The following is a 27603-nucleotide window of genomic DNA, read 5'->3' as shown; positions in this document are numbered from 1 at the left end:
AAACGTGTTATGTAGACATAGACTACATAGTAAAACAGGCATGTATGTGTTTATATGTATACATAGTCGTGATTGGTTGTGAACGTTTTGCTTTCAGTAAAACTTCCCAGACACCGCATGAAGTCAGATTATAATACTATAAGCAATTGGGCATTTTAAAGAGACATGCCTCCTAAATGAGGCAGTACCAAGATACTTGATAAAACTCAGCGCTAATAGCACCCACCGCGTCACAAGCCGACTCTCTGATCACTCGGCCATCTCAGAGCACCTGCTTTCGGCGAGATTAATACACAAATTCACCTGGAGCTGCAGGTCGCCTGATAACTGGCTGTTAAAAATGCCTAATACGAATTCCAAAAGGAATCACCTAATACACTCACTATGATCATTAAGGGGATTTAGTGTCAATTGTGTATCATACCTATCTTGATCAGGAATAATGAATAAACAATGAACCCATGCATGACCATACCAATGTATATTTGCACATTTTAGTAAGGAGAAGTTTATACAGTATTTGGATCATGAACTCGTTGAATTCACTGATTCATGATTGTCCATATTGCACATATAATAGCAATTGACATTTATAATAGGGATTGATTACGTTGGCATTGCATGTAGAGATTTATACGGTACAACGCTAACTGTATTTCTATTTATATTGATGCCTGATGTACTCCAGGAAAATCCCAGAGCCAAGCCGGGCGAAGGCAGTGATGTGCAATTGTACTTTCACTTTCATTATAGGTGTGTCACGTCATCTGTCTCTCCAACCTGCTCATTTAGCCAGAAATCACCCTGCACAAACAGCCATCTTTAGCTTGCCGGCGACCAATTTGAGGTGAGTTGTCGACACTACAGATACCGGGGTAATTCCTCTTCACAGAACGTGTCAGTGTTGTAAGTCTTCTGGGAGAAAAGTTGATTGTCGACTACAAACATTCAGTTTCTAACTCTTTTCTCTCTCAGCCTTGAGCAGGCGTAGTGATGTAGTATAGCTCAGTGTTGTATCGATCAAGGCCTGCAAGCTTAGCGAGGGAGATTTAACGTGCTATATAGGCCAAAACTTACCCAGTATACAAGGTTTATGTCCGCCTATATAGAACCCAGCGGTCTGGAATGGGTCAGTTCAGAGACTACATGTTATTACCCGCCGGATCGCTTGTTCGAATGGGCGTATAGGGTCTGTGGGGGACACAATATGGTTTCTCCTATACGCTCGGCTAGCCTTTGTTGTATCTTGAAGATATTCTTAGGTACTGGCCCAGTTTAATTACATTTGTAAATATTCACATGTTTATTTCACTACTCTTATCTGATAGACAGATAAAGAAAATCGCATTAATGAATGATTAACATATACTTGTTGAATCATATATTATAATCAGTGTCAGTTAACATCGACTTATTGTCCTGGGATCGGCTGTTTAAACGTGTATTACCTCACACCTGTAGTTCAATGTTTAGCAAACCCCAGAAGCCAATACCGTTGTCCCATCCCAATTATAACAGCAGCAGATTTATTACATGTTTAATGCATTATTACACAATCACTTTGGGGCTAATTACAAAATTGAAGCTCGGCTTAGAGATCAAACTGAAATTTAGGTTTGAACAGTCCTCTCTCTTCAGTTGACATAGCCTTGACCTGGAAGTAAACCGGGTAACCATGGCCCAGTCCAAACCCCTTCTCGTGGTCGCCATTGATATCGGTACAACGTATTCTGGCTACGCCTTCTCCTTCCAACACGAGTTTCTGGCTGATAAACTCAAGATTACAACCAACAAGGTTTGGTCAGATGGGGGCAACCACCTTCAGACCTCGTACAAAACCCCGACATCTGTACTGTTCGACCCGGATGGACATTTTCACAGTTTCGGATATGAAGCGGAGACAAAGTACTCGCAAGTCGCCAAAAACAAGGAGGAGAAAAACTGGTTGTTATTCCGTCAATTTAAGATGAACCTCTACAAATCTGAGGTGAGACACAGAAACGAAAACTACCTGGGATGTAAAATCTTTATTTATTACCACGACAAAACATGTCGATAATTCAAGATGACGATGGAAATTTTCGTTTGCAAAAGTGGGGATATATACCCATGGATCTTGAAATACCCCATACAAAAATAATAATACAGAAATACAATTCCTGATATACCATCGCTCAGCATGCACTGTTTGTATAATGGATATAAGTACTGAAGATAACATTTCGATTATGAACAGAAAATGTGCGGTGTGCTCTGTTATTGTTAATAGGACTGGCATAGACGAATGTTAATGGGGAAAAAAGGAACAGAGACAAGAGCATGCCATGTACACATGTCAACTGTATATGCAAATGCGAAGGATCACTTACAAAAGTTGTGTCCCCTGTTTTACTTTCTGCCCTGTTTACACAGAGATTATTGCATGTCTTTTGTGAAACATAAACATTTAACAGTTATATCTCTGTTTTACTAGCAAATATTTATTTATTTCACTGGTGTTTTACACCGTATTCAAGAATATTTACTAGCAAATAAGCTTAACGAATAAGACAGTACCTTACCATCCCTACAATTACTGATCAGTGTTCCATTTCATTCGTACAAAAATACCACTTTATTGATTGATTTTTGTCATAATACATCTGCATTAGTCTATCTGGTTTTTGTTTGTACCTCAGATAAGTGAGACTATGGAGCTGGAGTCGGTGTCCGGACAACGGTTGAATGCCCTTAGTGTATTTGCCATGTCAATACTGTACCTTAAGGAGCATTTTAGACGAAGCCTTCAGCAGCAAGTGGCTGACTCGGAGATCCAGTACGTGCTGACGGTACCTGCTATATGGGACGAGGACGCCAAGCAGTTCATGAGGAAAGCCGCTCTGCAGGTACAAATTCCAGATGAAATTTTCATGTAATGGTTTCTTTGATGTTTATGATTTTCTATCATATAATCCGATTAACTGTTAATAATCTATTACACACAAAACGCTGGTGTTCAATTGGGTTATTGTTTTAACACTCAGCCTTGATATTTACTCAGGTGTAAAGAAAAGTCATTGTATTCTTTTGCCATATTCATAATTATGTTCACAATGAAGAAACCCTTTTCGATATCATTTAAACAACAAATGATAGCATATATTTACATGTTTTCTTTCTTTAACCAGTCTGGCATACTTGGAGATCAACTGGCTATTGCACTGGAACCGGAAGCGGCCTCCATTTTCTGTCAGTCCTTATTAGCGAACAGCCGATCCGATGACGAATTCTGTGACGCAGACGACATCTCGGGAATTGGATCTCGCTACATTGTTGTGGACGCTGGAGGTACCTGAATAAATCTGAACGTAAACGCATTATCATTCGTATGCCATGTGCGTAAGGATTCTAGTCGTGGAATTAAATCTAAACCATTTTTGTTTTAACGATTCTATAAGATCTGACGTCATTGTACTCAATCTTGTCGTTGTTCAAATCGTACTGCACAATGAAATGATTCCACGCGCTTCAGAAGACTGAGGACAATTACGTATTTATGCAGATGAAGTGGTAACTGTTCATCTAGTACATGAACTCTCCATATTGTCTCCTGCCTGGATATTCACAAGTTTAAATTATTATTCATTAGAATGAACAACCATGGCGATGAAAGCTATATACTACGCCGAAGAAGTCAATTTACAAGATATGGATCATTGACAGAAAATCAGTTGTATTCGCTTGTGCCTTATAGAGCATATACTGAATAGAGTTTATATATACTGAGTAGGTTTATAGACGCATATATAATGTTACTGTTTATCTCGGAATTGAAGTTTGAAATATACATAAACCCTTTGATTTGGAGCAGTTAATTAGCAGAAAATAGGTAGAGAAATGGAGATTAATCGGATAGGGGTTATATGATCACACTGTAGACAGTGTGGGCTGTTGAACTGTTGACGGCAAAAGGTAGGTGTGGGCAACGTCAATAAACAGCAAAGGTATGATGGAACTATACAAGATCATTTCCCAGAATTTTGGACAGAGGGCTTTTACTCACATCATTTATTTCAGCTAAGCTCATTATTTTGAAACTGTGTGGCTTCTCTTTAATCTGTCATCCCTACACGTGTATCTACATGAAGAATGTTACTCATGGGCCTAAACTTGGTTGATAACGTTTTATTTTACCCAGGTGGTACTGTGGACACGACAGTGCACGAGGTGATGCTAAGCGGGGATCTCAAAGAACTACACAAAGCCAGCGGGGGAGGTTGGGGCGGCACTCAGGTAGACGACCAATTCACCGATCTGTTGCTCAAGATTTTTACCGTAAAGGTGATGAAGGAGTTCGGCAAAAACCACAAATCGGATTGGCTGGAACTTGAGAAAGAATTTGAAATCAATAAACGGAGGATATCTAGTAATGATGAACAGAAATTCACCTTCCGGTTGCCGGCTTCTCTACATGAAACGTTCAACTTTCACAGCAAGTGCTCGTTAGAGGACCAAGTGGCTGAGTCTGGGTTATCCAGAGATGTTCGGTTTACAGGTGACAAGATTAGAATCAGCGGTAAAGTGATGCAGTCTTTGATGAAACCAACCATTCAGAAAATTATCACTCATGTAGAAACACTAATGGCGGATCCCAAGTGTAGAGGAATTTCCCACATCTTACTGGTGGGTGGGTTTTCCGAATCGCCACTTCTCCAAGAGGAGTTCAGGAAAAACTTCCGGTCTGTGACTGTGGTCACTCCTCTAGACGCCGTCCTGTCTGTGGTGAAAGGAGCGGTGATATTCGGCCATCAGCCGGGCGCCATTGGAATCCGCCTTGCCGCATTTACTTACGGAAAAAGGACATCAAGAGTTTTTATTGATGGTGAACATGCCCCTGAGAAGTTATATATAGCTGAAGGTAAAAGGTTATGCGGTGATATTTTCGCTAGGTTTGTTAAGATGGACGAAGAAGTGCCATACGGAATGGAAACGCCGGAAAAGATCTCTGTCCCCGTTTACACTGGTCAGACAAGAATGACCATACAGGTGTTTAAGTCGACGAAGATGAAACCAAAGTACACAACTGACTCTTCTTGCTTTAAATTGGGTAGTTTCACAGTAGACATGCCGGATTTGACTGGAGAGAAGCACCGTGAAGTCGGAGTGAAGTTTATAGTTGGCGGCACAGAGCTCAAGGTGAAGGCTCACGAGAAGACGACCGGGAAGATTTTCGATGCTACCTTTAACTTTGTGACACAGTAAACAAACTATGTGGACGATAAATGTTTCGTCGATCACCAAAAAGATTGAAAACATGTGGATTTGAGTTTGCCTCCAAAAAGCGGGCCTCATCTTGTCGCCTGAAAATGTGGGTTTTGGAACATTGACTGTTGTGGTGTAGTAGGAACCTTGAAGAGACGGTGTATATTTAAATATTTTGAAGTTTACAAAAAACGCACGAGTATAATAACATAATTTGAACCAATTACTTCAATGAATAAATTGTATAATTTAAATCAATGGAAAGAAAACATCATTTTAAGTTTTAAAACAGCATGTCGTTGTTCATACATGTGCAGTTCTCATAAGCACAGAAATTGTTGTAGTCACATCTTATAGATAGGATAGAGCATCGTTGATATCGGACGACAATTGTCATTTGAGTTCACCACGATGTGTAATTTCTGTTTCATGCCAAACGTATCCAATCCAATTGCATATAAATCATCAAATGTGTTACTACAATAAATCACATAAGCTGGTTGTCATTTTCCCCTGACTGGTTTATCCTTAGTCATATATTTGTTGTTGTTTTGATCGGGCGAAATGTGTCGTGGTCAAAACACGTAGAGAGATTCTTTTGTTAGTGATAAGGCACTTGCTGTTGATGAGCCAGTTCAAGCAGCCGTCATGTTAAATAGCTGATTTCCCTGTCCATATCATATCTCTGTGACTGATTTGTGGCGATATGGGCGAACAGTTCTGCATTCCAAGTTACAGCCGTTCCTTCGACAGTACCATTGGTCGATTAACCGATTCATAAGCTCTTTCCAGTTTGACGTCGCTTCCATGATGGTTTCGTCAACTTACTGCTTCCGTCTTTTAAGAGACAGTGTGGACACCTGTATATACAGGTGACACTAGGCATGATACCTTTACAAAATGCGAGGGAAACCTACCATATACAAAGTCGTTTGTTCAAATCATCTGACTTTATCCATTGGTGTTTTTAAAGGACTTTGATTTGTTTCACACGTTCATGCCATCGGGCGTTTGACAAAGAGGTGGTGTTTTAATGCGGCGAGTCAGTCTAGTTTACTAGGTTTGATTCCAGTGTAACTGTATAGTACTTCATCTAACAAGGTACACTATAAAGCGACCAGTGATCAGAATTAAAACATCTTACTCCGACCCAGCATAACTGTTACTGGACAGGACACCCATCGAGTTACACTGAGCAGACATCAGACACGACGCCCCAACCGGTACCAGTAAAGCTTATACCGGATGCAGAACAATAACCGTGTGTCTAAACATAAATCAGGCACGACACTCCACCTAGTACCAGTAAAATTTGCATGACTTATACTAGATAGGAAAACTGACACCAGTTCGGACACTTGAACGACACCAACAGACATGACAGTTCTAGTCATAGTAAACTGACATCAGGCATGATACTTCACTAAGTCACAGTAAACTGACACCATACATGGCATTTCAAAAAGTCACAGTGAACTGACACCAGACATGACACTTTAACAAGTCACAGTAAACTGACACCAGGCATGACATTTCAACAAGTCACTCGAGGATTACTGCCTACAGTGGTTGATTTTATTTGATTTATTTGATTGGTGTTTTACGAAGTACTCAAGAATATTTCACTTATACGACGGCGGCCACTATTATGGTGGGTGGAAACTGGGCAGAGCCTGGGAGAAACCCACGACCATCCGCAGGTTGCTGGAAGACCTTCCCGGAGAGGAAGCCAGCATGAGCTGGACTTAAACTCACAGCGACCGCATTGGTGAGAGACTCCTGGGTCATTACGCTGCGCTAGCGCGCTAACCAACTGAGCCACGGGGGCCCCTACGGTGGTTGAAAGAGTTGTACACGGGAAGACTCTTGTAGAAAACTGATTCTTTTATTTGGAATTGAGGAATGAATAATTTACAAAAATGTTGACAAGTAAGAAGTAAATACAGTTCTACGGTTCATTTATATATGTACACAATAAAACAATAAAAAAAAAACAAGTTAATAAAATGAGGGATGAAACATCGACTTCATTAAAATGATGTAAATATGTTCTAAAGTAAGAGTGATATGTAAGCATATGAAGCTATCTGATCGACACTGTAACTACAAGGTACGAGAACCATCATCTTGGCCTCCTGATCACACATACCGTCATCTGTAAATACTGTAATCTGATTTATAGATTCGAGTCCTGTTTGGATTAAACCAAGATACAATAACTATCTTAGCGGAATACAAAATAATATACGTAAAATAATTTAGTGCAAACGTAAAACAAAGGTCAGATAAGGTATTACTGTATTAACCCGGCCTCTGAGAGCATATGTTTTAAATCAAATTACCCTAACATAAAAAACATCACCGGTCTTTGATGTTTGTACGTATTCTTGATCTTGTGACTGATAAACGAGTTTCTTTTCAAATCTATATCATTTTCAGTACAAAATGTTTGGATGAAATATTTAAAGAGTGTCTGATAAATGGAAATTCAAGAAAATTCTTCATTTAGGTCGCCTAGGTAAAATAATCATGCCTTCCACAAAATCCTCGGAACCATTAAACAAGCTAGAGACCATTTTTTTTACAAGTAAAATTATTTGATAAATAAATGTGATTCAGGTTATCTGGATAGGTGGTTTCGAGCTCTGATGAGGCTAAAGATGTTTGTGGGAAAAAATTAAATATCTCTGAAAAGCATATAATTTTGAGCGACTCTACCTTGGATACACTGCACTGTTCCGGAAGTGCTTGAAATCCGGAATGAAAGCATTTTGGAGGTTCTTTGGAAATGTAAGACTAAGAATTCAAACTCGAGTCCATTAGTCAAGAGGATTCTAGGAGAACCCATTAGAGAACTAGGCCAGCCCAGCGATGGTGGCACCTCTCGAAAACTCATCAACCAGCTCAAATATATTTCTACATTAATGCAAATGTGGCTTAATACGGTAATGTTTTACATACATAAGCAGCATCCATTGGGATCCCATCGCTGGCTCATTCAAGTAAACCGTTATTATTCCTAACCAAGGCTTCGAAGTGTCGAAGGCTTGAATCCAGCTTTCGCTGATTGGGCTTGGTTTGAAGTTACGATGTTTGTAAGATATGGTACTTTGAAAATTTGGGTTTCCTCCAACCACAAACCTAAGCGCCATGGTATGAGTGAAAACTTCCTCAGTATTGTGAAATTTTCCTGGTTGATTTGATGACTAATTAAAAACAATTAGGCTAAGTACTGCAATTTTACAGATCTTTGAAACTGTGAAAAGACTTTTTAAGAGGATGACAGACCAGAAGTATATACATCCCATATACTGCATTTCAGTCAGCACTGATAAAATCTCACAACACCATAACAACAAAACAAAACTTACCTCATGCATTCATGCATGATTATGTACAAATAAAGAAAACATGGTTTATATCAGACAATCAAACGTGAGAAACAAAAAAAAAATCCCATCTAGCTGTTACTGTTTCGGTTTCACTTTTTCATAGACTTGGTTTGCAGGTTTCTGTTCCTGCTTTGAGCCAGGATTGCACTTATAGAACCGGATCTGAATAAGAAAAATAAAATGGAAACGAATTCAGAAATGGGCAAGTTATTAAAGCATAGCCTTATCTGTGCAAAAGTCTTGCTACTCAAATCGGGTTAGGTACCTGTTATATTCATCCAATTTGTTATCCATTCAATTCAAGTCCAGCTCAGGAAGAAGGTCTTTCAGCACCTGTTGATGGTCGTGGGTTCCCCGGGGCTCATACCGTTTTCATCTTATCATAATGCTATATGTTCAATTTTCCTGGTTGATTTGATTCTACATTTTAAGTGTCTAAAAAACTCCCAAGAGTTGTTCCACTAAACCGGTTTCCTCCCATCATAATGCTGGCCGTGGGTAAGTGAAATGTTCTTGATATAAATGAAATAAATTGCCCAGGACTGTCCCTTTGTGTATAAGGTTAGGCGGCTCTAAACATCTAAATGATTTCATAAGCGTACATATACTGAATAATCACTTACAAACGAAAAAGACAACTTATTTAAAAACAAAATTGTTTTGTATATAGTATGCATTGCCATAGTGGCTGATACTTACATCGTCAATAAAACCCCGGAAGTTGTTGAGGCCGGTGCCCATACCTATCGTCATTGAACATGGGTGTCTCTTGATGTTACCTGAAATTAAAACACAAACAATTTACCGAATGCAGACAAGCCGAATCAGCACAGATTGTGTACGAGAAAACGTACACATATTCTTCATCTGTGTGTGACGTTTTCAAACATCTTCAAATATCATTATGAACGCGGCATTATAACGAACAAATAACAAGAACTCAAAAAGGATTCGTGCGGTTGCCTCTTTTCTTAGGGAGGAGGTGGGCATTTGGGGGGTCAAATTCCTGTTTTACGAAATCCAGATTCTCAAAGAAAATTTTTTTCAAAACGACATTATATGTAAACACGAATCTGATTACATATAATTCTCACATTAAATCGTCATCTGCCTTAATACATGAATTTACACCCATTTTTTGGATTAATGTACGCCGTACGTGGGAAGGTATGCGAGAGACCTGCGAATAGTCGTCGGTTTCATCCGGGCTTTGCCCGGTTTCCTCCTGTTCTTGAGTACTGCATAAAGCGTCAATCAAATAATAAATATATATAAAGATAATGTACGTAGACTAAGGCAACGCTCTGAAACTCTCTGAAGACTTGAACGCCTCTTCCAAGTTGGTACAAATCTTAATTCGGGTAGCCCTCCTTTCAGGTACATGAATTCTCTAATTTAGTCTCAGATCATTTTGGAACATTCTGAGGAAGAAACAAATATATACTTCCCACAACTTGGAAGTTACCATTATTATTACGGCGCTGAGAGCATGGAGCAAATGCTTACCAGCAGCTTCTCCTGTCACAATAGTGTTGTCAACTTTGAGCTCGAAATAGCTGTCATCTTTGACCAGTCTGACGTCATGCCAACTTCCCATGGGCTATAAATGAGAATATAAAGTAAGTTTTAAGATATCATATATGTATGAACCCATTTCCATGTAAGAGCCTAGCAGACAAGACAACGTCAACATACTTCTCATAATTGACCACTGGTTTCTTAATTTCATAAAATCCAAATGAAATAAAACACATTTGCTTTTTGGGTTGGTTGGGTGGGTGAGTTTTTGCGGCACCTCTCTTTTTGGAAATTTTGTGTGGCTGTTATCACGAGCAACATATTGCAAAAAATAGCAATCAGAGCTGGCTGGTATAACAACCGCCCGTTGTTTTTTGCATACATTGCACATCTGCTGATGTATGACGACAGGCGACTTCCCGGCGAAACCGGTTTGGAACAGGCCCTTCAAAGGCCTGGCCACTTTTACAAAACTTTCAAAAAGTTCTGTTTCTCTTAAGTTTTTCGTAGATGACGATGTCTACAAGTTATATTGTATACGAGAAGTTATGAAAAAAATATTGTCAAACTGAAGGTTGTAGTCATCTGGAACTATTGCGATGCCCTTGATGTCGAGAAGTATTTTCATCAACGATAAAGCCGCTCCAGTAATTCAACACCAAAGCGTTTCTGATTTCATCTTGCAAATATTAACTCGTACCTGATGACAACGACCCTACTATGTTTTGAAAATGACCATCAACAAGATTTGTCTTCGGACTTACGATGTTGCCCACGTTCCTGGTGATAATGCTGCTATCTTCCAGGAGGAAGCCCCCAAACACCGTTCCGGAGACGCCATCAGAGGAGAGGGCGATCCCGAACGTGGCATTCCGATCACAGTCACTGTTGTCCACCAGTGCCACTGGCAAGTTCCGGTCATATCGGTTATCCTTCCGGTACGTCGGTCCATCAGCCTTAAACCTGAACGTCAGAGCGAAGTGCGACCCGAACTCCATGTTGTTGAGTGCCCACACCGTCAGCTTGCTTTTACCGTCAAAATAGGCCGCTTTTCCTCCTGTGGCCCCGGCGGCCGCCTGGATTTTGACGTTGACGTCACCTGTACGGAGGTCGTTATACGTCTTGTCCCTGAAGTCCGTGTCCAAAGGAAAGTAAAAGAATGGCAAGCATTCTACTTCTGTAAATAATGCCAGAAAAAGCAAGAAAATACGAGATTATAGAGGGCAAACACGAGCGCGACATACATTTTGCTGTTTCAGCTCACTTACAAGTCAGAAAGTTGACATAAAATATGTCCTAAAAAGGAGTAAACTTATAATACGTGCAAAACAGCCAATCACCTGCATAAACCCTAGTTAAATTTTGTCTTTTTTAGTTATAATACCTCAAAGTGTGCAAACATAATATGTGTTTTTTTTTTTTGTTTTTTTTTTTTAGAAAATTCTAAATTCGAACTTCTGAGACCATAGACAAAGAACAACAACAGTACAATGAAGTTCTAACACAAGTCACTTTGGGCATGGGATCGGACCCACGTATAGTTGGAGTTCAGTTGCACTCGAGATACAAGTGTAAAGCTGTTACTAAAACATACATGATAAGTGCGGAAAGTGCATACTGTGCATACGTAAAATGTACAAATAGTTTATAGAAACAGCTGAATATGTACGTGAAATACACAAAAGCACTTGTCATGGTTACCTGTGGAGAAATCCTCATCGTACTCCGAACAGCTGCACGTGCCGATATTAAACCGTGTGCCGGGACTGCAGGGCATCTTGACGAATGCCCCACTCTGCACCCTCCTCATGTAGTACCGATTGTCGCCTTCAAAGGCTCGGCTATCGCATTCTACAATGACGTCAACAAACATGATCACGTGATATTCTGGAGGCAGATGTAATACTAAAAGACCCAACAGTCACATCAGTCACGTTGTTAAAGTAAATGATCAATAAAAGTTAACTGTCACTTATGAACAAACGGGCCTTAGGAGTTCATTTTAAGATCACTGAATACACCTATCTATATATTTGAGTTTTCCTGATTTCACATTCTCTAACATGTCAGACGCTATAGCACATCAGATATTGTCATCAGAACTTTGAAATTTATAATTTCCAACCATCATGTTAACATAAGCAATGGTCTTGGTCACATTGTTAACACAAATTATTGTTAGTCACAAAGTTTACACAAGCAATGGTCAGTCACAATGTTCGCACAAACTATCACCACAAAGTTAACAAACGCATGATTAGTCAGTCATAAGTGTCAGTTAGCCTCGGCCTCTTGTGACTGTCAGTTACAATGTTAATTCCACGCTATTGTCAGTCACGATGTTTATTCCAAAGAATTGTTATTTACGGCATTTGCTCCATCTCTTGTTGGTATGGTAACTCGCAGCTATCGTCAGTCACAATGTTATTCTTACGTTATCGTCAGGCACGATGTTATCCTCCAGCTATTGTCAGTCACGAGATTATCCTCCAGCTATTGTCAGTCACGATGTTATCCTCCAGATATTGTCAGTCACGATGTTATCCTCTAGCTATTGCAAGTCACATTGTTGTCCTCTAGCTATTGCCTGTCACAATGTTATCCTCAAGCTATTGTCAGTCACGGTGGTATATTCCAGCTGTTGTCAATCAACATGTTATCCAGCAGCTGAAGTCACAATGGTATCCTCCAGATACTGTCTGCCAGGTTGTTATCCTCCAGATACTGCCAGTCACACTGTTATCCTCCAGCTATTGTCAGTCATGATGTTATTCCCTAACTATTGTCAATCACACTTGCAAGCATTCAGTTACTACGTTATTCCTAAGTTATTTTCGATCAGCATGTTATCCCCCAGCTTCTGCCAGTCAGTATGTTATCCCTTGCTATATTATATCTAATATCAGTCAAGCTGTTAGCGTTCAACATGTCAATCTGTTGACGTCCAGTTATTGCCAGTCACGATGTTGTTCCCGTAATATAAGTAAGCATCCAGTCAGTCACGATGTTATTCTCGTAATATAGGTAAGCATCCAGTCAGTCACGATGCTATTCACGTAATATAAGTAAGCATCCAGTCAGTCACGATGTTATTCCCGTAATATAAGTAAGCATCCAGTCAGTCACGATGTTATTCCAGTAATATAAGTAAGCAACCAGTCAGTCACGATGTTATTCCCGTAATATAAGTAAACAACCAGTCAGTCACGATGTTATTCCCGTAATATAAGTAAACAACCAGTCAGTCACGATGTTATTCCCTTTGTATAAGTAAACATTCAGTCAGTCACGATGTTATTTGTCACCGGTAAAGAGGCAACATTTGGCTGTTTTTTTCCTTACCACACAGTTAACTTATTACTTACGTGGTAAAAAATTATCAGTGAGTTGAAATTTTTTCTGGCACCCCTCCGTGCAGTTTTTGTCATTTATGCACATTTCCTTGCCGTCGTCGTACCTCTGACCCTTGGGACAACACTTCTTGTGGGGCAGGGCGTCACCCCGGCATTTCCAGTAGCCATTGCACGTCCGTCCGTCCGAGTAGGTGGTGCGACCCGGTAACTTACAGGGATCTGGGATGACACAGAAAACGGTGCAGAGTAGCGGTAACTGAGCAAGCGAGAGATTGTTTGTTCATTACACGGCTATTCCCTAACCCAGATTCACTGTAATATTGTGTTGAATGTGTCCTTGGACCTAATCTGTGAGAAACCATACTTCTTAGAACCACACCGCTGATGTATCATTTTAGCAATTCTTCCAGTCCAAAGTTCGATATAAATTAAACATAAATTTTCAGATATAGCACTCGCTCTCTGTATTAAAATTGAAGACATATCTTCCCTTAACCTGTCTGCAGTTGGTTCATTTGTATTTGACCAAAATCAGTTCGTTTAATGTATTACAACGGTTTCGTTGGTGCCAAGATTTGGCCTCTCTAGCTAAAGAGTCTCTAGCTTGGGAGAGTCGAACAAGCTGCGAGTAGGTGTCTCTTCAGATCTAGATACCGTCGTCAGTGAGAGATCGGTATTACTTCAGATGTATATGCCGATAAGTTAGTATAGGGACCGAGTACACTAGATCTGAATTATGCGAGATTTTGTGGTACACTCTATATCGAGGATAAAGTGACTAGGTATAGAAAATGTCGTATAGTAGATACAAAAGTCATGACAATAGGATCCATTCAGTCTTTGAACAATTAAATCAAACAATAAATGCCACTTGAAATCATTCTTCCGCTCTTCTTTCCATGGCCCGATCTGACTCACCATGTTTGCATTTGACTTCGTTCTGGGGTCTGCACGTGAGGTCATCCTGTGACCAGAAGGTTCTTTCTGGACAGTTCATCTCCGTACCGAGTACCGTGTTGTTTGAGCCGTAGAAACAATGGATGTACTTGTGGCAATGTTTGGGATGTTTGTAGAAAGGCGCCCCTCCCCACAGCATACAGGCCTCACAGTATTCTGGAAAGTCAATAAAACACAAACCAGGTAATGATCAGAATGATCCCGCCAACATGCACCGTGCACAAAACATGCACGCCCGGTTGTTTGACATGTTCCAGACTAACGCTTTGTCTAAGGACAATAAATCTTACGAAAATATCAACCTCACTATTTATTTTGTCTGATTATACATTATCGAGAGATAAAAAACATGATAAGGGGCGTAAGGATAAATTTATTGACCATAATATCTCCATAGGATTTATACATGCTTATCACACCAATATCCTTCCAAATCGATGTCAAACATATTTATTTTCACCACAATCAATGACGTTTGAAGGTCATATTCAGGGATGACTTGAGTCAAGTTCAAATTCTGGGATCAGATAATTAATTAGCTAATTGACCGATTACTTTGGGTAATTTTATGTATTTTTTTGTAAATGATGAGAAGTTTTGCATCCATATTGAAGAATCGATGGGTTTTATCCGTTATGTAGCTCCTAACCTTAACTTATGATTCCGCCTTAATTTCACACTTGATACACTTTCTTTGGTGGTTTGTGTTAAATGGTATTTGGGAATCAGCCTTGTGATTATTGACCCGCAACGTCCATTTTGCTTGACGGCGGGCTTCGGCATGCCCGCACAGATCCATAGTTTTGTCATGAAAAGTACTGGATGATAATATTCGCGTTAGTTGACAAAAGGTGTCTTAATTTTAGATTGCCGTGAAAGAATGCACTAAAAGGTGTTTTAAAAGGCAAATGTCAAAAAGGTATTTTCTTTCTAAACAACAGCCCATGAGGCGTGAATACGGTTATGAAATTTGCGTTTCAACAACGACAAATCCAGTTAAGAACAGCCCACTAGCGATTACCAGGCACAAGTAAAGGCAAATACCACAAACGCATTTTGCCAAGTTCCCGTAAATTGTTTAAGACGGCAACAACATCGGCTCTAACACGCCAATGGTATTCACGCAGTCTCATAGGTTGTATCGTCTCGTCCACGATCCATTGTTCTCCAGCGTTTAACACGAAGCAAACCATTGGCTCATAATATCTGAATTTGGCTGACAATATAAGGAAGAATTCCTGATACAAACACACAGAGATTTATATAAGATTCCGCCGATAATCTGCGGCTTGGAAAGAGGTCTTCAAAACACAGAGCTTAGACAGGTAAGTCCGATGTGCTGAACAAGCGACCATTGTCCTCGGGGAGAAGGTGGGAGAGACGAGAAGAACGCCCGTGCGCTAAAATTCTATTCTTGCAGCGTTGGACTTCATCTCTGTCAGACACAACTGTGGTTTGTGAAATAAGGCGCGGCTTGCGAATTTAACTTTGCGTTTGATGTTTAGTGAGATTTGCTTCGTCTTCATTTTCAAGTCTGCCTCCAAATTCGCCATAACTCTTGCACATTGAGCACATCTTGTAAAAGTTGCCTGTTTTAAATATTTCGTGCGGTTTATGTACGGCACGTAAAAGGTTATGTATTTCTAATACCATTCACTATTGGCCTGAAAATTGTCTTGGTGTAACTTAGCAGAAAATAAAATGATAGTAGAATGCTTGAACTATGTGCAAATAACCATTCCATACTGTAACGAATATCAAAATACATTGTACAATAGTATTCCGCTGGGTGTATTGTTTTGTCATGAACCAATACAGCGGCATATCAGTAATCATAATCATTTATGATTACTGATATGCCGCTGTATTGGTTACATTTTCGTTGTAAAACTATCGTATAATCCACAGTATCTGTAAACTGGATAAAAGAATAACAATTCAAATCAGAGCCTTCTTTGTACATACCGTGTTTAAATTTTCTAAAATATTGAACGAAAATCCACTTGTGAATTCAGTGTACGTTTTCAACTGTTAGGGAAACGAATTAGCTTAAGAATTTGACTTCCTTCCTCAGCACGATTTGTAATCTATAGCATATTTTAAGAGGGCACATTTCTGGATGGAAGGAAGGCATGATCTTGTTTTCTTTCCACGTACTCTTTGTTAGCATTTTTTCATATTAAACTTACATCTAACTTTCGAGACTTAAGAAGGATCTGATGATCTCTTCATCGGTAAAAGTCAAGATTTGGGGCCAACGACCAATTTGAAAGTGCAATCTTTGGACTATAACTGGCGTTCTCTTTCCTGTGTCAAGGCTATTTATACTTTACATGGTCCATCCCAGACCAAATGAAAAATGTCTCCCAAAAGAGAAATATACTTACTGGAGAGTTCCTGCATATTGACGCCGTAATATGCTTCAGTTTTGGGCAGTTCCACAACCATCAATATAGCGATGAACAATGTAACGGTACAGCATCCCCGAGGATTCATGGCGACACTAACCAGATGCTGTCACAAATTGCTTTTGATGATGGAACAGGTCCGTTTACTCAAACACGTGATAAGGTTGACGGCTGTTCTCTTTGACTGAAACAACAGACGAGGCCCTTGCCTTTATATAAGAGCCCTTTAATCCCTCTACGTGTAGCTTACGATCCTGCACAATGAGCCCCAAGTGATGGGAGCTGAGCGGTGCACAACGACGTCAAGTTGGTAAAGTCCTCAGATTTGGCTTTGTCGCGAGTGGTCTGTTTCTGGGGCGAGTTTATTGCGCCGTTTGGATAGGACCCGTTCAAGTCTGCTTTAATATAGCTCTGCGAACCCGGAAAGGAAGCTTACAGAATAATGCGACTAATTCGCCTATTTGTTCAAAGCAAACATCACAAAAAGGTTTCCATGAGAGGTAAACACAGCTTACAATGGAGAACAGATCACGTTGAATACTTTGCAAAGGCGTGTAAAGATAAAAAAAAAAGTTTTATCTCATTTTTCCATGCGCAATAACATAGCAGCTTGTGTATCCCTTCCCCGAACAGACGTCTCCGCTTCTTGAAACTTTCTCTCGGTTAATCCTTTGTCAATGTTGTCCGTCAGAGCGAGAGTCTTGTCTTTTTAGAAACTGCGGCCTGCCGACAATTATATGTCTTCAGATGCATTCCCTTACTGGTCTCTAGTGTGAAATCGCTTCTGATATTGATTTACTCATCTCACAAAATCGCTATATACAAATATGATAAAATAACACTGCATTCACTGTGACAAAATTAGACCAAAATTGCGAAATGTTACGCTAGTCTTATGCAAAATACGGAAAAGAACACGTTGGCAGACGTGGCTGTGACCTTGTCTAGTCGGGGATAATCCAAGGACGACGGCCGTCGGGATTCGTCGGTAATCATTTAATCGCTTGGATTAATTCTTATCAGTAATCTTGTTGGCTGTAAAAGGCTAAGCATTGAACTTGACATTTTACTTAGAGAAAACGTCCAGACGGCCACTGAAACGCATTTAAAACATCAATCAAATGTATCTTCATAAACATAGTTATGATATGGAATTTGTTTGTCTGGCGATAGAAAATATTTGCATAATTCCCAACGGAAATGTAAAAGTGGTATTGCCTAAAGACTTGCCTCTGTAATCTTTCCTTTTTCAGCCAAATGAGACCCGGTAAATCGGTTTGAAGAATTTCAAACTCCCTCAGGCTGTATGGATTTTGTATTATGTAACCTCGAAAACATCAGACATTTGTTCAGAAACCCCGAATTTTACAGAACGTAAATATATGTAATCTCTATTATGCAATGTTTCCCTTCGCAACGTTTCCTTCTGTTAGCAAATCTGCAACAATCAACTCTCATGTAAACAAATGTATCACAAAGAAATATTGCATAAAAGGTAAAATTCTTTAACTCAATCAAATAGTTTGTCCAACGAATAAGAAGAGCAGTCAAAATGGACAATATTATAATAACATTCACAAAACTGAAATGGAGTATAAAAGTAAAGTGCACAGTCAGTGAGTTTAACACTCACTATCTATTGAGATACACCAAGACAGCATTTATCCACTATTGTGACTAAAGCTAAAATCAGGCAAGACGCGAATGTTTCGGGTTAACTTTGTTGGCGGAGGAATAATTACGTAATTCGGCTAACCTCGCCACAAACCAACGTGCCAAAAAGCGAGGATTAGTGGGGTATTTGTCTGGCATCTTAGCCATTCTGTGAAGATCAGGTCTGTGTTTTGGAAGATTAAGCTGAGTAATCAAGAAGACAAGAGCGATCCCCGCACTCTGTTACCCGTGTTAGCTTAAGCCGTCGCTCATTAGCATCCTGGTGCTAAGATAACGCCATGTTCCACAAGAGAGGTAACCGTCAAGGTTATCTGCGAACCGATTTTTCTTTCAAGATATGCACATCACTATGTGGAAGCCTTCATACGCATGTATGTAAAGCTTTAAAATAATGAACATTTGAAATGTATGGTGTCATTACGACTATCGGTGATCGTGTTCAGTCACTCAAAAATACTAACGCTTTTGTCCTTTGTTTCGTTTTTACGACACTTGTTCAAACAGGTCATATTTAATTTACGAAGTGAATTAACCTTGTGAAGTGAATCAAAGTATTTATCACGTGATTTCCACTGAATAGATTGATGTATAATAACTAATGTAAAGACTTTAAGAAACGACAGAAAGGCATACTGAATTCTGTTTCGGTCATAACAGCATCCTGGATTTAGGTTTTATAAAACATCTTTATCCTGACTGAAAATGTTTTATTTAACCCAAATATAGAATTCAACGTACCTTGCATATCAAATTTGGACGAACATTGTACACAGGGTGTTGGCTAGAAAGAGTACAATGCTTATGAAAGAGAGGTAGGTGCCTGCTATTAGAACCAAATTTATATGTGTGTGAAAGCGGCGATGGCAACGAATTTATAACAGATAATTGATACATGGCAAAACATCCCAGGTGTATTTATTGCAGTAAACTTGTGCCAGGTTTTATCATCAAACTATAACATGAGAGAGAATTTAAGACTCAAATACCACAGTTTCAAATAAAATTTGACGATTTCTACAGATATAGCGGCAAAATGAGTCATTTTACATTCGATTTGTATTTTATATAACAAAGGTAACAAGGTGTGCAGTTAATAAGTTACCTTATCCAAGATTATCGCCTCTCTGTAGGTCTGTGACAAATTAAAACCATCATTGAAACATATCACTAGAATTGACGTTGATTTTTATCTTCTTACATCTACACTGTACAAAACTAGATACTTGTGAATCGTTGTGCAGCCTGTAATAATCACACATAAAAACAGCTTTTTTCACAGATCGAGCGTAAAGTATATAATGCAATGTGTCAGGTCTACATGTATAAATACACCTATGTAATGCTGATGTGTAAATGGGGGCGCTTCTAACTCATGCAAATGATAAACCGACAAGCATAATATTGCTTAAGTAACGATGTGCAAAATACCTAATCATCGCGACAACACTTATACAGGTCGAGGAATTTCTCATATTTTATATATCAAATGGATATTATTTAATATATGAAATATTTAGAGACGAAACGAAGATCTTTGTCCCTGCAAGTCCCGTGTCTCTGGGAATCAGCTGCCTGTGTGAATGTCGTAGACAGTTACGACGACTGGGCATCTGGATGAGTGAGAGTGGGGATTTGTTTCTTATTTACCTTGGGGCGAGCGCTAATCTTCCCGGATCCGCCAACTGAGTTCACGACAAGCTCGTGTTCTGTCGCACGCGGGCGCCCAGATTCACGTAAACCTGATACAAAGTGTGAGTGTGGCTGTTGTTGTGTGATTTGAGCTAAAACCAGGATTGACACAGGACACGAAAACACGGACTGATTGTTCCCTACAAAGATGTCAATCTGTTGTTCATAAGTTAGAATAGAAATGAGCTGCTTAAGAAAACACGTGTTTCGTTTCGCGCTTATCGTGCATTATAGGCCTACCTTCAATCAAATCAACCTTTCTTTAAAATTTTTATATAAACCTCAAGAAATTATGCCTTGTGAAACAAAAGATATCTAGGTCTGCACATCGGCACGCTCTATTGATTCTTGGTGACTTTACAAAATAAGAGTTCTTATAATACAGCTGGGGTTGCTACGGTTAAGTATCTATTGTTTGTTCTCTAAATGAACGAATTTCGGCGGTATTGTGTATTGCTTAGCTAGCACCACCTAGTGACACAAATATAGGGTATAATATATATAATCGGTTCCACGTATACAGCCCATATACCCAAAGTACAACACGAAGCAACGTGAACTTTTAAACGGATTTGGATTCCATTATTCGTTACATCTCCTCGATCCTCGATTAAATTATACCAGTTTTTTCAAATCGCAAGTGCCCGACGTCACTTTAATTTAGCCCCAATCAATAAACTCAAATCGTAGGCATTTTAATACTGTCGAAGACTTCTGGCAATGTTGAATGACGAAAGACCTTAGAAGACAACGTCTTAATCACGAAACATAGTTTCCAAAACGGATTATCTGATAACTGAGATGCATTTGTCTTGGCAGGGATACAGAAAGATCAGCAATACTTCTAAATCTTCCAAATCTGATTCATATATTGGTGAACACTGATAGGTACCTGGTGTATTGAGCAACTCATAGGAACTCTCATACTCTTATACAGGCCTTGGAATATTTCCTCGGCTTTATTTAATTGTTTTGAACTTCTATCGACTTGTTCAGGTTTCCTTTTTCTACCCTGTCTAGGTTTAAGCACACAGATACAATTATCGGACACAGTTCCAAACTCTTCACAGTGCAGGCTTCACCGACTGTAATTTTATACACACTTCCCTACCCTCAGAGTGCCGGTTTAAACGGCTGTAATTTTCAGGCAAACATCCCTTTGTAGGCCTACTCTTCACTATGCATGTTTCATCCACTGTATTCATGTTTTGGGACATTTTCATACTCTTCACAAAGGTGATAACGTATATAAACTTTATTTGCGAATTTGATTTCATATACACTTCAGAGAGTGGGTTTCATCGACTGAAATTTCCAACAATCTTTCGTCGACAATAATTGCCCGACATACGTCCCTATACTCTTTCATCGACAATAATTGTCGGACATACGTCGCTATACTCTTTCATCGACAATAATTTTCGAACATACGTCCGTACACTCTTTCATCGACAATAATTTTCGGACATACATCCGTATACTCTTTCATCGACTGTAATTTTCGGACATACACCCCTGTACTCTTTCATCGACTGTTCTTTTCAGACACTTTCATAATATTCACAATGAGGACACCGTCCACACTGTAGGCGAATGCCTTTTTACTTTCTCGCGTTTCTGCCTAATGAAAGAACCAGCTGTGTGATGTCTCAGGTTATGTGGAAGAGTTGGTAACAGTCAGTGCCTCTGTAAGCGGAACTGCGTTTCAGGAAGTAGGTTGCTGCATTTGTAGCTCGAGATAAATATACTTGTCTTGCTGTAAACAAGTTGACCCGAAAATTCCGCCATGTCGTTCGGCCGAAAACAAGCTTGACCACGGAAGCTCGCCATCACTTGCCATATTAGCGTCAGAAAGTCAGCCGCCAACAAGGTCCGAAATCTGGCTTTCTTTTAAATCCTGCCTCGATCAGAGAAGTGATTTGGGTAAGCACAGCCATAATCCCTCTGATAGCCCGATTAAACTTCCAAGTGAATTCCCTAATTCGTCAGCCAACAGATAGGAGCTTGGAAATAACAAAGCTAAATGATCCAAACCCTTGTTAGATTAAAATCAATCGTTGTCTTACAGATTGACCTCCTCTTAACAATGACAGAAGACGGATTTATTTAAGTGGTATAGAATACATTTAAAGATATTTCACCGGCAGTGTTAAAATCCTCCACCCGGTCTTTGTTCCCAAGTGACAGCGCTGCCTCATAGAATCAGGGTCCGGAAATTCTTGGACAGGCCAACGAGCGATGCTAACAGCTATAGGGCCCAATAGGAGTAGACCCAAATGAAACAAAAATGTAATATCTAGCCAGATCATCATTTATTTACTTATTTATTTATTCATTTATTCCATTGGTGTTTTACGAAGTACTCCAGAATATTTCACTTATACGATGACGGCCAGCATTACGATGGGAGAAAACCGGGCAAAGACAGGGGGAAATCTATGACCATTCAAAGGTTGCTACATTAACTTCCAGCGTATAATGGGAGAAGAGGCCACCCACTGGAGGTCAGCCAAGGCAATGGCTAACTGTATTAGCTACATACTTACATTATACGCAAAGCAAACTGCCAATGCACTGCCACTTCATCAGAACTACACAGTCCACATCTTTTGCTTAATGTGGTTTCAAATACATGTAATATGCCGCCTTGGCAACGTTACCTTGAACTTTATAATTGTTTAGACATCAGTTATTTTGAAATTAATAAACTCGCACCCATTGAATTCTTCTTGCCTAGAACATACACAAACTGGATTGGTCTTTTGCCTTTTTCCTTTTTTTTGTGCAAAACACACATAAGTTAAAACAGCCTCTGTGCGTGATTGCGCGATTTAACCTGGTTTTGTTTTTGTTCCAGTGACACTGAAGATTAGAACGGACCTCTACGAATGTGGCATATAATTCTAATTTCACTGTTCCTTTGTAACATATTATGACATGATAAGTGAAAAGGGGAGGAGGTCGGCGTCTAATTTTTCTATTTATGCTGCAAAGAATGGCAAATCAAAGACAACAGCTTTCATCGAACAAAAGTGCAAAACCGTCACGAAGTTAACTCAAGAATCTTACTCAAGTAAACAAAATGAAAAAGATCCAAGTCTTCCTGGAGCTACATGCTATACTGTATTTGTACAAAGGGGTTTTATATTTATCTTAAACATCAACAATTTCGTTTTCCGGGCAACTTTCGTGATTTATCTTTTGTTATTGATTTACTAAGCTTGTGGTTTATGCTTCACTCAACAATATCTCAGTAATATGACTTGCTAGTGTACGTGCTTCTGTGTCGTGAAAACGGGACAGTGTCTTTGGACAACCACCGAACCAAATAAGTTACCTTACCTTCAGACTATTCACCTTTTTTGACACAAACCCGCAGTCAATTAAATCTATAATAGGCTTTCAGGAAGGACGCCACTTATAGATAACTATGCAAATGACGACTTCAATACAATGGCATCAGGATCATTGGCTAAAGACTAAGATCCGAGTAGTCTTTGTGAATGGATGCCTGGTGCTTGATAATTCTTTAGGAATAACCCCTCAACAGCTTGCCCACATGTCCCTGCGTTCTTTTTGTGACAGCACAAGTAAAAACGTAAAATCTGACTGCGTCAGGTATCGTGAAATACAATAATGTCGAGATAAATCCACCGAACAGCAGCAATGTTAACTGAAATAGCTTCGGTGGTTTATTGCCTATGAAGTCATTGCAATGTCTTTATTTCTGTTTTATACATGTAATTAAGGCCTAAATCTTTCAAATTTTATACCAATTGACAGAATGGTATGAGTCACATATAATCACTGCTTAAAAATTTTGGGCTTAGCAATAGTATCAAAGGTGAAATTCTATTTCTTCAGCGGTGTATTTATTTATTTATGTGATTGATGTTTTATGCATATAGTTGGAGGAATCTGGGGGAAACTCACAACCATCGACAAGTTGCTGACAGACCTTCCCACGTATGAATGGGAAGGAAGCAAGCATGAGCTAGACTTAACTCACTGCGACCACATTTATGAGAGGCTCCTGGGTCATTGCGCCGCGCTGGCACACTAACCACCTCGGTTACGGCTCTTCAGCGGTATAGAGTGAGTGAGTGAGTGCTTGGGGTTTAACGTCGTACTCAACAATTTTCCAGTCATATGACGACGAAGGAATCATTAGGGTGCATGTACGTGTAATGTGCCTCCTTGTTGCAGGACGGATTTCCACCGCTCTTTTATTTAGTGCTGCTTCACTGAGACGACTTACCGAAGGCAAGTAAGCTGCCCCGCCCGAGCCATTATACTGATACGTTTGCACTATCCCCTTCATGCTGAACGCCAAGCGAGGAAGTTACAACTTCCTCTTTTAAAGTCTTAGGTGTGACTCGATCAAGGATTGATCCTCGATCTACCGGTCGCTCTACCAACTGTGCTATCCGGGCCGGTTCAGCGGTATAGAAGGTAAATTAATGCGGTGGCAGACATATTACACAGCTCATATCATTTTGGTTCTTGGCTTCTTACATTAATTGATAATCTTGTGATAGTTGTTAGCTCTGCTCTAAACAAGATACATACAGGCCGAATCAATATGAATACAATACTAAGAGAACAGCAGCGACGACTGTGTGATAAAATGGTCACACATAACCGGTGAAATCCGACAGTTGAGTAAGAGTTTTATTCTGTTCCATGTAAATGTTTACAATAACCAAATTGTGAATATAAATGCTATAACTTTGATTTTTCAGATTCTGCTAGACGAGGAAATAAGTAAAACGTTAGGTACAGCCGTTTCCCAAGAATGCCTTGGACAACTCAACGGAAAAAAATTCTTGCATTCAGACCTATATTTTGAGAGCTGGTCATTTTAAATCTCTAGGGAGGTAAAGGTGGGGGGGGGGGGGGGGATTTGAAGACCTCAATTCAATCCAGTTTTAATCGTTAAACATGCCTGCTACCATCATCCCCAAGTGCAATTCCACCCAGTTTGAACACATTCACCTTCACATTTCTTAGGTTTAGAGTCAACTCAGCTCTCTTTATTCTGACCTTAATGGCCATCCTGTACATCTGCCTTTGACCCGTTGACGTTAAACTGTCTTCGAATTTTTACTTGAAGATATTTGAACAACTTGGACTCAAAACTGGCCTTCACCTAATTAGCTGTTATAGCTTTCATTCTCTTTGGATCACCTTTGTATTTGTAATGCTGTCTCACTCAAATGCTATACCAAGTACACCATGTACACGACTAGTAACAATCTGCACTGGGCTGTCCAGAATAATATATCCCCTTGTGCAGAGGGCCAAACGCGGAAGTACTATTAAAGTCGAAAGACCGAGGTACAGTATTAAAGACACAACTTCCAAAAGAGAGAAAAAGACACAAACACGTATATAAAAACTGAGTGTAATTTATTGATATGAATAATCTGCTATAAGAATGTCTGAAGTTGAAATAACACATGAATATGATTTCCCACCACAATGTCAAATGAGAAGTTACGAATTTGCTGAACAAGTTGTGATGGCTGGATTCAGGAGAGAACGGGTTATCGTTTAGAGGAGCTACACAACAAATCTGAAAGCATACCACTGTGTTGGGATACAGTATTAGACAGTAAAATAACTATATAATGGCTGAACAAGATTTAACAGTTGGCTTTCAGGAATGAACAGGGTAATCTCTTATAGCAGCTAAATGACAGTGAAAACATACATGACGGCTGTAATTCGATGTCAAGGCAGCTAAGTACTCAGCCCTGTGTAAGTAGCAACATACCTATTATCTGGCATCTCTTGATGTCTCCACTCCTAACATGCCTGAGTGCCTGCTATGTTTACAGTAAATTACAAAGAGAAAAGTAGTCTCAAGAACTGTTCCAATAATGGTACTAGTAACTAGCATTCCAGTGACAAATCAAGACCATGTTTCAAAAGGAGATGACATGTTGACATGTAGTTAGTCAACTTCACCCTCAACTGCTGACCATGTGGTCATCAATGTCAGCCTAAACGCTTTTAAGTCACAGATCAGGCCCAATGCTAGATAGTGGCAAAGGCTATGTTACTGGGTAAAACATTCGTCCAGCTGTTTGCATGAAATTATAACTAAATTACCTTTTATCAATAAATAACAATAAGTCAACGGCAAATGCAAATCCCAAAGAAAACATACCCTAATCATGACCTACAGTCCCATGCATACATATACTTTCACAAATAACTGCAGCTCCGCGTCTGATGTATAAAACAAAACAGTCATTATAAATGCTAGCAAGCAACTAATGCTTCCAATGTATGCTACAGATCTATTCTGAACTAATTAATCCACCAAACCACCGTAACAGCCGTAGGGATCAAAACCAAAGCTACTATACATGGCACCTAACCAGCTATACGGTTAGACTGACAGATAACGTAACTTATATACTGAGATTTGACAATGAAGTATTTAATAGCAATTATTTTGTCATACCAACTACATTTTAAGCCTGTTTCAAAGTCAGCAGCTCTTTAAAAATCACTGGGCCATTCTACACTTCATAACAAGATACCTTGGATGGAAATGTTCTGATAATAGCTCCACTTTTCTCTACTGTAATAATGTCTAATATTCGTGCAAGCATTGTAACTTCTTTTGTTAGCACGTCAAACTGCAACGTAAGACTGTGTTCTAACTTAACAACTTACTGCATAAATATTGCTCAACGTGTGCCTTATCAGCATAACCATTTCAAAAACACAACCTAATTGTACATACGCATGCAATACAGATTAAGTACTTCTACTATTCTGCTGGACCCTTAAACAGCACTCTTTCTGCAAGAACCACGTTATTTTTGTAACTAAAAAGAGTTAATTTCTCGTGCCTTTTGTCAGATTCTAAAGCAGTTCAAGAATCATTACACTTACACCACTGGATTGTTTTGAAAGTCAGCTGAAAATGTTCCAATGGCCTGCCGCTAGCAGATCCCCATCCTTCCAGTAGTATGCTCCTAGTGTACTACAACCAATCACATACCCTAAATAATCATAAATTTCGCCCAGGACTAACTTTTCTAACACTATTCATTTTAGACAGTAAATTACAAAGAGAAAAGTAGTCTCAAGAACTGAAAGGTGTTTTGATGTTTGTTTGGAACATGGGTAATTTAAGGTAACTTTCATCTGCTAGGAGTGTATTATACAAGGTTGTTGGCCATACATATATGGTGACCATCTAATCTCTTGCAATGTTCCCGACACATTCCACAGTTGAGTCAACGGTGGAATAAGGGGTGACAAATGGGATGCCGACAGACATTATTAAGTCATTTTGACACTATCTGTATACAAAATACCACGGCTATACAGGTGAATTTTCAAATAATAAAT

At 39.4% G+C, this 27603-nt stretch overlaps 2 protein-coding genes across 2 annotated transcripts; one reads left to right on the top strand and one right to left on the bottom strand.

Annotated features, from left to right (window-relative positions):
* The first annotated feature begins 1652 nt into the window (after positions 1–1652).
* LOC135467304 (heat shock 70 kDa protein 12B-like) lies at positions 1653–5684 on the top strand. The gene is made up of 4 exons (XM_064745073.1): positions 1653–1987; positions 2679–2885; positions 3168–3327; positions 4178–5684. Exons 1-4 carry the CDS (start codon positions 1676–1678, stop codon positions 5239–5241), a joined length of 1743 nt encoding a protein of 580 aa, XP_064601143.1. The 5' UTR covers positions 1653–1675; the 3' UTR covers positions 5242–5684.
* A 1484-nt stretch (positions 5685–7168) lies between these two features.
* On the bottom strand, positions 7169–17088 carry LOC135469053 (uncharacterized). The gene is made up of 8 exons (XM_064747574.1): positions 16849–17088; positions 14423–14617; positions 13517–13723; positions 11853–12002; positions 10916–11328; positions 10140–10233; positions 9333–9412; positions 7169–8795 (listed from the first exon to the last, which is right to left on the bottom strand). The coding sequence occupies exons 1-8, from the start codon at positions 16955–16957 to the stop codon at positions 8709–8711; spliced, it is 1335 nt and encodes a 444-aa protein (XP_064603644.1). The 5' UTR covers positions 16958–17088; the 3' UTR covers positions 7169–8708.
* Positions 17089–27603: the final 10515 nt, after the last annotated feature.

Source organism: Liolophura sinensis, chromosome 6 (genome assembly GCF_032854445.1).
Source record: "Liolophura sinensis isolate JHLJ2023 chromosome 6, CUHK_Ljap_v2, whole genome shotgun sequence".
Taxonomy (NCBI): domain Eukaryota; kingdom Metazoa; phylum Mollusca; class Polyplacophora; order Chitonida; family Chitonidae; genus Liolophura; species Liolophura sinensis.
This window is presented reverse-complemented; position numbering and strand designations above follow the sequence as displayed.

Coding starts and splice junctions, on each gene's coding strand:
- LOC135467304 (XM_064745073.1), top strand. CDS start 1,676: ATGGCCCAGTCCAAACCCCTTCTCGTGGTCGCCATTGATATCGGTACA. Junction 1,988..2,678: donor TGAACCTCTACAAATCTGAG/GTGAGACACAGA, acceptor TTTGTACCTCAG/ATAAGTGAGACTATGGAGCT. Junction 2,886..3,167: donor TGAGGAAAGCCGCTCTGCAG/GTACAAATTCCA, acceptor TTCTTTAACCAG/TCTGGCATACTTGGAGATCA.
- LOC135469053 (XM_064747574.1), bottom strand. CDS start 16,957: ATGAATCCTCGGGGATGCTGTACCGTTACATTGTTCATCGCTATATTG. Junction 13,724..14,422: donor CGAAGTCAAATGCAAACATG/GTGAGTCAGATC, acceptor GTGTCATCCCAG/ATCCCTGTAAGTTACCGGGT. Junction 9,413..10,139: donor TGTGACAGGAGAAGCTGCTG/GTAAGCATTTGC, acceptor TTTTAATTTCAG/GTAACATCAAGAGACACCCA.